General features: G+C 37.6%; 2 protein-coding genes across 7 annotated transcripts; both read left to right on the top strand.

The window, feature by feature from the left end:
• Positions 1-3,605, top strand: LOC130749451 (uncharacterized). 2 transcript variants are annotated; one of them, XM_057602810.1, is made up of 7 exons: positions 1-159; positions 307-524; positions 1,431-1,498; positions 1,738-1,851; positions 1,936-2,098; positions 3,161-3,313; positions 3,399-3,605. In XM_057602810.1, the coding sequence occupies exons 2-7, from the start codon at positions 450-452 to the stop codon at positions 3,423-3,425; spliced, it is 600 nt and encodes a 199-aa protein (XP_057458793.1). In that variant the 5' UTR covers positions 1-159; positions 307-449; the 3' UTR covers positions 3,426-3,605. The 2 variants fall into 2 exon arrangements, with proteins under 2 accessions (XP_057458793.1, XP_057458794.1); XM_057602811.1 differs by having other exon boundaries at positions 4-159; positions 390-524.
• Positions 3,606-5,199: 1,594 nt separating this feature from the next.
• LOC130745204 (protein TRIGALACTOSYLDIACYLGLYCEROL 1, chloroplastic) lies at positions 5,200-10,979 on the top strand. 5 transcript variants are annotated; one of them, XM_057597361.1, is made up of 4 exons: positions 5,200-5,409; positions 7,984-8,085; positions 9,600-9,669; positions 9,775-10,979. In XM_057597361.1, exons 3-4 carry the CDS (start codon positions 9,623-9,625, stop codon positions 10,829-10,831), a joined length of 1,104 nt encoding a protein of 367 aa, XP_057453344.1. In that variant the 5' UTR covers positions 5,200-5,409; positions 7,984-8,085; positions 9,600-9,622; the 3' UTR covers positions 10,832-10,979. The 5 variants fall into 5 exon arrangements, with proteins under 5 accessions (XP_057453344.1, XP_057453342.1, XP_057453341.1 ...); XM_057597358.1 differs by lacking the exon at positions 5,200-5,409 and adding an exon at positions 7,027-7,338; XM_057597359.1 differs by lacking the exon at positions 7,984-8,085.
• The last annotated feature ends 469 nt before the right edge of the window (positions 10,980-11,448 follow it).

Raw genomic sequence — 11,448 nt, 5'->3', positions numbered from 1 at the left:
AAATGAAAGAGGAAAAAATGCATAATTGGCACATTGTTGATCCAAATTTCAACAGTATTTGAGTTCCCGCGGCGCTCATATGAAGCTTCGTTCCCTTGAATAATTGGCACATTGTTGATCCTTCTTGGTAACCCTTGCTTCGGAGACCATTGCTTGAAGGTACTGTGTTCTCGCTGTTCAATTGTTTTGTGTTTACTTTTCAGCGTTTTGATAATTTCAATTCTCACTACCAAGATAAGATCCCGCATGTAATTGTGATCATAATCGTATATAACCTCATCCAATTCTTAATTTTTCCTTATGCAGTGTTGTGTTTCTAATACCCAAATTATATCGTTTACTGCTTTTGGAGCGGAACCCTAATTCCCTTTTATAACCGTCACTCTCAGTCTCACTCTCACTCAATCGCCCCTCAAGACCCATTTCATCTTCCAGTGAAGATTTGGAACATGTATGGGAGAAAAGCTTGCCAACTTGTCAAAGAACTCGCTGGCGGAGAAAAGGGCCAGTTCACGCCGTTTAATGTAAGCCCTGGTCTTCATTTTTCAGTTTGATACTCAGATTATTGATTTCACATGTTGGATTATGTTGTGGAAAATATATGTAATTGTAAATCTATTCTGGACATAGATTCGGTGAATGGTAAATTTTTATTAACTGTTTTAGGAAAAAATTGTTCTCTTTTATGAACTCCATTTTAAGTTTTCCGCATCAAGGGATTGCTATTGGTTTCTAATTCTCTGCCAATATCACTGATGCTTGGTGATGGCAATCTGCTTGATGAGAAACAGAAACAACAACCACACTGAGAATGCTTGAAATCATGTTTAGGTCTTGCCCTCCCTCTAATTCTTAACCTCAACTACATGACCATAGCTGTTTTGGCTTTGCTTCCTGATGTCATGGATCTAAAGTTCTTTGCTTTGGATTTAAATGCAACATTTGATCATTTACCACTTCAAAAGTGTCCTGATTTGCAAGTTTATAAGAATAAGTTCAAATCTTAATATGGTTGTCTACTCTATGTCAACATATACAGTTGCAAAGATGAAAATTTGAAATTGTAAATTAAAACCACGTTGAGATTTAACTGAGTGCCTATTCTATTTCACATGTGAACTCTCTTTCTTAATTGCCGTCAACTGCTTTTCTTTTCCTTCTGTTGCTAACTTGGTGTTTAAATCTTTCATGCATTTCTATAATTTTGAAGATAAGAAGAAAAGTTTAAGAAGTTACGATGATAACTGTCGTCATAACTTTTGACTATCACGATTCATGATCACAGATTATAACATCGCCGTTGTGGGATTCTTAAATATTTAATATATTACTATTCGTTAGTTTGTTGCCCTTATTCTTCAATATTTACCTGCAATGGGAATTTTCCCATACTCTGATGAGAATCCCGTTATCCACTCTTTATATTGTAGAGTGACTTGTTTGAACAAGTAGTGGCAGAGTGCAGTCAACATCACCTTGAGCTTCAGTCCTTAATAAGGTAAGTTAATATGGCCTCCTGCTTCTTTTTATCTGAGTGGGTCTCTTTTTTGTTTGGAGCATGCTATCTCATATGGGCATCAGTTTTGATGAATGTGTTGCTATGTATGCTCAATCTATATTACAAAGTTAAATAAGAGGCGATATGGTGACATGACATGCATATTTTAGTCCCAGAACATCCCTTTTCATTGTAGTATGTAATCCCATACAGGCATGATTATTGTGTTGTGTAAACAGGAAGATACAGGACGAAGGTTTGGATGTCCAAACAGCTAGAAATGCAGACCACTACGGAGCCCTCATCCACCATCTTTCTTTAGTCCGAAATAAACGTTGCCTAATGGCCTATACGTAAGTATCTCTTTGTAGTACTATTTACCGTCGAACATGGTTCTTATATTTAGTTCTTAGATTCTACCCGATATCCTTATACAGGTACAATCGAGCAGAAAATTTACGGAGCTTGGTATGGAAGGTAGGACATGGGCTTCCTCAGGAAATTGAAGAAAAGATTTGTCATTCAGAGAAGGAATATTTTAAGAAGCATTCTTCTGCATTGAAATCTTATATGTCACAACTGCTGGTTGATCTCACTGTGGTAATCTCTCTCTACTCCCTTCTCGATCTTCTTCACATCTATCTCACAACATGCACAGATGCTCATGTATACTTTCAAATAAGAGGTTCCGACTTCAGTTATAGTCCTTGTATTTCAAGATATTCTGTCTGTAATCATTTCCTTGCTCAGTAATTATAGCCTGGGCTGCTTAGCATTTCGCCGCAGTAAGGAACTAAAGATTATTGAATGATAAGGAACTAATTTTGGTTGTAGTAAAGTATCCCTTTCTTTAAGTTGACTACTTGTTTGTAAACTGAGGACAGTTGTTCTTCAGTTTCAGTTCAAATTGCAATGTAATAATTCATTCTCGGTTGCCACTTCATGGTGGCAAAATTCTTGCAGTGCCTTAAGCAATTGCATGGATGCATCCCCCCTTTATCTTCTAGATGGTTGAATAAGTCAGGTGCTGCTGATGCAACTAAGGAATGTTGTGCATGTGTCTTGCTCTAAAGTGAGGAGGGAGTCTTGCTTTAAAATGAGGGAATCACTTAAGAGGGTAAAATAAGTCATCCTAACCGTTCATTGAGAAATCAACTATTGAGATTTTGATCAATACTCGCACATGTATAATAAATTTGTTCTCGAAATCTCAACCCTTGATTTCTCAATATGATTTATGATGACTTACTTTATCTTTAAAGTGCTTCCTCACCTTAGAGGAGCTAAATCTGTCTAGGAAAATTTTATGAATCTAGTTACTTTTCTATTGTAAGAAGGGACTACCATGCAGATACTTGTGTTGATGTGCGTAAGTCTGTTTGGAGGCCAGATTGAATTCAGATCAATTAATTGGGAAAGTCAACTGACAGTAATCTTGGGGATTGAGAAGCTTCTCATGTAAAAGTTGCTAAACTTATTTAGGGTCCTTAATAAGCAATTCTTTTATCTTTGTTATTGGATAACTACTTAACTAGTATATGAACACCAGGCTGAGGGTTCCAAACAATGAGCTATTCGCTGTAATTGTATAGTTTCTGTTGCAGAATGAACTTGTATTCTTCAGTAACCACTATTGTCATTCATGAAATCTGCATCTGACAGGATATGGTACCTCCAAAAGATCCTTGCATCCAAGTAAGGGTCCTTGAAGACATAGGAGAAGGCATTGTACTTAGTGATGATAAGACTTACAATTTGGCCTTACAATCAATACACCTTCTGAAACGAACTGATGCAGAGCAATTTATCGCAAGGGTTAAGTTATCTTTCACCTTATAATTTATATTCCACTCTAGTCTAAAATGCCACCTAATTCTTTATATTTCCTCAATGTCAACAGGGCTTAATGGAGGAGATCACGGATTGACCTGCTAGGCTTTTACCTGGAAGAAATGTAAACTAGAGAGCTATTTGTGAGCTTGATGTGAATTATGTTAAGATTAATTGTTATATTTGTAATAATTTTGCCTGTTCTGCTTAAAAAATTTGAACCATAGGATCGTTTGTGATTTTTTGTTTTTAAATAAAAGGTGCTATTTAATTTAAAATACGCTTTCAATTTTTTTTAAAAAAAAAGGAAAACTAACAGAAGAAGAGTGTATATTTTTTTGAACCTAAGAAGAGTGTATATAATTTCAAAATTAGAAAAGTACTTGCGGAAAAAGTCAATAAACATATACTCGTATATTATATAAATTTGTATTATAAATTTGAATCCTAGTACTCCCATATTTTCTGTTCTCTTGTAAACACCACAATATTTTTAAGAGTGAGAACTTTTTGGTAGTCAACTTTTAATTTTTTTTTGTTCATTGGAAAATTACAAGACAAGTAAATGATCAGAGAATCACAACAAGGCCTCCAATTCAAAGGAAGGAACATCAAGGATCCAAAAACTACAAGCATTTGATCGAGCAACACTTCACGCAATGTGGTTTGCTACTCTGCTGCAATCACGAGGGATACAATTCAGAGAGACATTCCAATCCCTATCAAGATAATCCCAAATCTCCAAGGTAGTATGGAAGACCCTCCCTTCCTCACGACGTTCCAGCACAGACAGAAGTTTCTTGCTGTCCACTTCACATTGAACCTTCGTCATCCAGAGTTTAAATGCTTTTAATCTTTAAATTATAATACGTACTTTAGAAATTCAAATTTAAAACAATGTGCTTTTTTTCTTTTTCGGTTTTAGACAAGGTATCGTGACAGTTGGTAGCTGTGAGACTAATCTCTCGTCTTATGGTCAGCGCATTAAGCAATATAGAGTTGAGTAAAGTGTTTTTTTTCATTCACAAGACTTGTGAATTGAGCTCCCAACCCCTTACTTTTATTTTCGGTTTTCTAAAATATTTTATCACTTAATAGATGAGAGACTATTCTCCGAGAGTACTCTCAAACACCAAAGTGAGTACCTCTTCCAAGTGTGGCTTTTTCATACATATGGATTCAGAGATCGATTTCAGGACCACATGCCTAAGAGACCCGAACCTCTTCCACTCATACGAATACATGTGTTGGTACCTCAATAGTTCAATATTTTATCTCTTAAGTGATCCAATAACCACATACATTTCAGTTTTGATTTCTCAAACAACGTCACTTTGTGTTGTTATGAATTCTGATATACAACTCTTTCGATTGATAAAGTTGAACAAATAATTTTAATTTAACATTAGATATTATAATTATTTTCAATTGAGATTATTTGTGAGTGGCCACGTATGTGCATAGGTACCTCCTCATACCTCAATTATTTAGTGGTTCAATACTTCGTCCTTTAAACGGGTGGTTAAGGTTCGAATCTCAGCTTTTATGAATGTTAAAAACTACTCGACACATGTATTATGTATGTACATAGGTACCTCATAGTCGCGTAGTTCACTACTTTACTCCTTAAATAAATGGTCAGGTTTGAATCTCGACTTTTATAAATGGTAAAATCTCACCGGTTAACCGTTAGTGAGATTTGAGATTTAGTCACAGTTAAGGCTTTACATCCCTCTCTTAGAGTGTATTGTGTGGAAATCGAATCAAAGAGTTATTCCCACACATTCAACCTACTTTGCTAACTGAGCTACCTCTTGTAGATTTCACACTATACTTTATACCTTGCTCTACACAAAAACATAAATCTTTTTTCTTTCCCTATACACACAACAGTAGCTACCTCTTGCTCTCACCCACCTTCCACTATCACTTCTTCTCCCTCTTCCCCAACCTGAATCACCAGCCCCGGTCACTCCGCTGTCCACTGCACCGCCGTGCCGTTAGCCACCGCAACAGCAGATCGGAATCACCCTTGTCCGGCAGAGCTTTAGGTTTCGCTGCTTCAGGATCTGTCCTTACTGGTTTGTTTCGATTCAAATATCTTTGCTTATCAGTGTGTGAAAAATCAATTCTTCCCCTTTGGTACCATATGCTATGTGCATTTGTTTGCTTTCTTTGCTATTTCAGTTGCTTTTGTTTCTAGAAATATCACTTTTCTCAATGCTTTTATTGTTTAGGCTTAAATATGTTGGGGGGCCCTATAAAATAAGGGTCCTTTGGTTTAAGCCCCTACAAAAAAATTCTTTGGCATACACCCTTACATGGAAAATAATATGTAGCTTTAAGCCCCTACCGTTAACAACCGTTTAAAAAAAACATTAAGTGCTGAGCTGGAAATGGATGGTCGCTTCTCTCTCATACCTGACTATCCACATCATATTCCACCTCATATATTATTTTTCATTTCATTTTAATTACTAAATTAAATTTCAGAAAGGAAAAAAAATTCCAGCAGCCACTGAAACCCTCTTCTTCTCCCTCTGTGCTCATAGTCCATGGCCACCACACTGTCTCCTCCATCATCCATCGCCCCCTCCTCTTCTTCACCATGGCCACTTTGCTCAAAATTTCGTAGATGGTCACAACTTCGTTCATAATCTGATCAAATTTTGTAGAGATCCTTCAAAGCCACAACCCAGATTTCAAAATCCCCCCTCATGGCTCTCATTGTCGATCATCACCATCATCACGCACACCATCATCTTCGTCGTCATCATCATCGAAATCGTCGATCTCCAACCCTAAATTGCGGAGTCGACGACCTGGAACGCCACCGTCACGCCGCTGGTTTAAAGGATGGTGAAGGGCGCTGCAAATCCTATTTCTCTTGATTGATTTTGGATCTGAGATTTTCAGGGTTTTTTTGGATTTGTGGGGTTGTTGGTTTTGGATTTTTCATCTTCAACCTTCTCAATCTCATTCGAGTCTGCTTAAGGTGGCAGCTGTGGGAAGATGCAGAACAAAGTGTGGTGGTGGCTGCTAGGGCTTCGTAAGAGGAATGAATGTAAGTATTAAATAAATATTAAACTCTGGACAAATATTAACAACGTAGCTTCTGGTGTAGTGGTAATGCATAAGCCAATTAGGGTAGCAAACCTGAGTTCGAATCCTACCCAGTGGCATGTTTTTTGACATTTGCACTATATGCCTACATGACCTGCCACGTCAGCGTCCGTTAGCTGAGTCAGCATCATTTAGACGGGACATAACGGTAGGGACTTAAAGCTACATATTATTTTCCATTTAAGGGTGTATGCCAAAGAAATTTTTTTGTAGGGGCTTAAACCAAAGGACCCCTATTTTATAGGGGCCCCCAACATATTTAAGCCTATTGTTTAATCAAACTGAAACCTAGGCTAGGGGCCTATCACTTGAAGATTAGATTTTCTACTTCACATTGGATTTTGTTATTTCTGGCTACTGAGCTTCCCTCATAATTTAGTTTTTGATGGAGCTCAATGGCGTAGTGTGATCCGTATAGCCGGCCCCAGTCAGGGGCGGACCCACGTACAGTCCAGGGGTTCAGTTGAACCCCCTGAAAAAAAAAATTCTACTTAACCCCCTATGGTAATTTTTTTTTTGAACCCCTGAAATTTTAAAATTGCATCCAGGTCCCAGACAACACTAACTCCTCACTCGGTCACTCCTCTCTCTCTCTCACGCACTCATTCTCACCTCACTCACGATTCACACCCCTTGTCCTGACCACCACCGATCCTGGCGATCCACCACCGGCCGACGCACACTCAGTCCACCACGCTCTCACGCACTCAGTCCACCACTCTGTCACGCTGTCAGGCACTCAGTACCCTTCTCTATCTCACGCTGTCACGCACTCAGTCCACCACCACCGGCCACCAGCACACCACGCCACCAGTCCACCACCACCGGCTGCCGGCCGCACAACCCCAAGTACCACTCTCTCTCTCTGCTGCTGTTGAAGCTTGAAGGTTAGTTAGGAATTGAAAAACCCCAAATTGAAAACCTAAACCCCCAAATTGAAATGTGAAGTGAAGGGAAATTGAAAACCCCAATTAGTTGTCAATTGTTGAATTTGCAGAGCTTCTGTTGTATGTTTGGGGTAATATTGAAATTCATAGGTTAATCAAATGGAAAGCAAGCAATGGAAATTTTTACTGTTGATAATCTTGCTCTTCCTTGACGAGTTTAAAAATTTGAGTTGTATGTGTACCTGGGGTTTGTTTGAACTTGAAGCAGATATCCTGCATTATCTTTTTACCACTAAAAGAAAATCCTTAGACTGGGACCTTGGTCATATTCTGATTGAAAATGTAAGGGATGGAGTATTTCACTTGATTTTTTTCGTCTATGAAGTTGGCAAGAATCTTGTTTACTTGCGGTTTATTTGCAGCAGCATATTTCTCACTTTACAAATTATCCTTTCCTCACAAAACATTCCAGTCATTTTCAATTTTACATGAGAGTAATTGGTTTGATTTAAATGGTTTGATTTAGTAATTGGTTTGAGATTGGAATGTGAAGGGAAATGTTTTCAGATTGCTCAAGTCTGTCATGAATGATTTGCATATAACTTCATGTATTAATCTAATTTAAGTCTACTCTATCTTGTGAAGGTCATGGATAAATTTGAACCCCCTGACCCCGGGGTCCTGGATCCGCCACTGGCCCCAGTTAGTTGGATAAGGCTTTTGTTGTTGAGCTATTATAAAACTCAGGTTTTTCCATTATTTGTGCTAAAAATAAGAGAATTAAATCCTTTGATCAAGTCATCAAGAAATCGGGGCAAAACGTTTATAGCTAGGATATTAGTAACAAATAAGGGGATTAAGAGGACGATATGAATAAGTGGAAGAAGAAAGTAATTGATTGGACTTTTCTTACAACTCCATCTAAAAATCAGCTAAATGAATATACAGAGCATTTTTTGTGGGATGAGAGGGCGTGCCGTGATTAACCTGAGTCAAGGAGAGTGAGGAAGAGATAGAGACCTTTTGGCTAATTATGGTTTCTCCTGAATTATTTTCAGCTTAGGAGAGGAGTAGAATAAAGCAAAGCATACAAAAATAAAGAGAAGTAATAATCATTGTTGAGTATAGGCACCGAGCCATGGTATCTCCAATAGTACAGTTAGAGGACTTTAAACTAATGCGTACTTATTATAATCATAGTAAATGTGATAAAATTCTAATCTGTTAATTGGATTTTAGTTAAATTTTAAATAAATGGATGATTGGGTTGTGTTATCACTATTAGTTTTGGTTAACTTGGATGCAGTGAACTCTCCTGAAATTGAGTAGTGTCAGTTATTTAAAATAGTCTCTGTCTTGCATGCACATTTTTAATAAGTTCAGATTCTGATTGAAGGAATCTTATATGCTAGATCAATGATTTCAAACTCATTGAGCCTGTATTTTCATGGTACAATGGAGAGTTGGTGAAATTTAATTGTAAATGGGAGATCCCATATTGGCTCTCGGTATACTTTGTAAGTTTTTGTTAATTTTGAATAAAGAGTATCCGTGATGCAGAGGACTCTTGATGAAAGTGCATATGTTCATTTTGAATTGTGGTGATTATTGTTATGATGTTCTTTACCATATAATGCCCCTTATTATTATGTGTGAAAATTTAAGAATTCTTCTGTTTGGACAAGGATAGAGTGGGAGAGAACCAGGTCTCCTGAATAGCTGGCTGTATATTCTTATCCGGTTTCAATCATTATGTGACTTCATACGTGATTGTTTTAAAATAATATTGTGAGTTTGTGACTAGGTTACTTTTCTGAACATATTTTAAATAACCTTTAGAGAGGCTTATCTTTTGTTCTGCAAAAGGATCTAGAGTAGAAGAGAACCAGGTCTCTTGAATAGCTGGCATTATCAACATTTTCTTGTGAATAAACTCATTTCTTCCTATATTCTTATCCGTTTCAATCATATTGTGTGAATTCATCATAATATTGTGATTAGGTTACTTTTCTGAACACATTTTAAAGAACCTTTAAGGGTTGAAAAGAACAACGCCGAGGTGATTAAACAATTGGGAGCCATAAGTGCAATCATTTTACTGTTTTTTTATTTTGTTAGTTATATGTGTATTTAATCTCATCTTATTTGTTCATTATGATCTTTGATATTTTGACATAAAATTTTTATACCTTCAATACTAGCCGATCATGCTTCGTTCATTTTGCTGATGTGTGAAATTTTATTATCCCCAATTCAAACAGAGTCTGTACTCAAGGATCTGACCATGCAAGCAGCATCATATAGTCATCCAGTATTCTGTTTCTCTTGCAGGTTCTTACTTACCTTTTCCGCCTTGGTCTTACAATGTATTTTATTTTGTACAATTTATGTTGATTGATTGTAAAATGAATCATAACCATTTTGCTGGAATTTCAGAACAAATGCAAATATTAGTCCAGTGAAAATCCGTGCACCCTATCCCTCTCATCTGAACTGGAAATGTGAATTCAATGGGAGACCTCATATTTTTAAAAATTCAGCCATCCCCATAAAACCAAACAGATTATATGTGCTTCCTGACACAGGTGATGGCCATCCATCTGCTTCTATGATAGATGGTGAAATGAACACAAACCATGCATCTGCTTCTATAATAGATGATGAAATGAACCCAAACCATGCTCCTAATAGCATATCACCACCATTTGTCAGCAATTGGTCACCACCAAGGTACCTGTGGAGGGGATTATCAGTTTTAGTCCTGGCAGGACAGGTAATTATGAAGATTTTAAAGGGAAAGATTCATTGGAGGAATACTCTTCAACAGTTGGAGAGAGTGGGGCCAAGATCAGTGGGGGTATGTCTTTTAACTTCAGCCTTTGTCGGCATGGCCTTCACAATACAATTTGTAAGAGAGTTCACCAGGTTAGGATTGAATAGATCTGTTGGTGGGGTTTTAGCTCTGGCTTTCTCAAGGGAGCTAAGTCCTGTGGTTACAGCAATTGTGGTCGCTGGGCGCATTGGAAGCGCTTTTGCAGCAGAACTAGGAACCATGCAGGTTTCTGAACAAATTGACACATTGAGAGTCCTTGGTTCTGACCCAGTTGATTATCTGGTGACGCCTAGGGTCATCGCATCTTGTATTGCCTTACCGCTTTTGACTCTGTTGTGCTTTACATTAGGGATGGCATCGAGTGCCATCCTTGCTGATGGTGTTTACGGCGTAAGCATTAACATTATCTTGGATTCAGCTCAGCGAGCTCTCAGACCATGGGACATTATCAGTGCAATGATCAAGTCACAGGTTTTTGGTGCTATCATATCTATAGTGAGCTGTGCATGGGGAGTTACGACTATGGGAGGTGCTAAAGGTGTTGGGGAATCTACAACATCAGCTGTGGTTCTTTCTCTTGTTGGTATCTTCATTGCTGATTTTGCACTCTCGTGTTGTTTCTTCCAAGGAGCAGGAGATCAGCTAAAGAATTGTATGTAAGCAACTAATTATGTCAGCTAAAGAATTGTATGTATGCAACTAATTATGTGTCTGCGATTTTGCTTGTATGTACAAAGTGATTGCTATGGTTTTTTTGGTATGACTTTTCTATCTGCAATAGAATCTTTTAAAAAAGGGTTAAGCATCATATTAGTCCCTGTCTTTGTGTCGTCGTCTGATCTAGGTCCCTCGCCGGAAAAATTATTGTAAAAGGTCCTCATATTTGAAAATCGTTTGGAGCAGGTCCTTGCCGGAGCCTGGAGCTCCGACGAGTGATGAGTTAGAACGCTGACTAGGCTAAGTGAGCTGACATGGATTTAAAAAAAATTAAAAATTAAAAATTAAATAACAAGTCAGATTTATTAATCAAATTAACTAAAATTAAATCTATTAACAACCCTAATCTAATTAATAAAACCAATTTCCCCCAAATAAAAAAAAAAACCTAAATCAATTTGGAATTTCTAAGAAAAGCATACCCACCCAGCAAATCAAACAAAAACCCAGAAAAGTTAATCTCTCCACCCCCAATTTTTCGTTCTCTTCCTTCTTTCTCAAAGCATTGCCTCACCCACACATGCTCTTCTTTCACTCTCCTTCTATCTCCAAGAAAACTG

Source organism: Lotus japonicus, chromosome 3, assembly GCF_012489685.1.
Source record: "Lotus japonicus ecotype B-129 chromosome 3, LjGifu_v1.2".
NCBI lineage: Eukaryota > Viridiplantae > Streptophyta > Magnoliopsida > Fabales > Fabaceae > Lotus > Lotus japonicus.
Note: the sequence above shows the minus strand (reverse complement) of the source record. Positions and strands in the feature narration are given on the sequence as shown.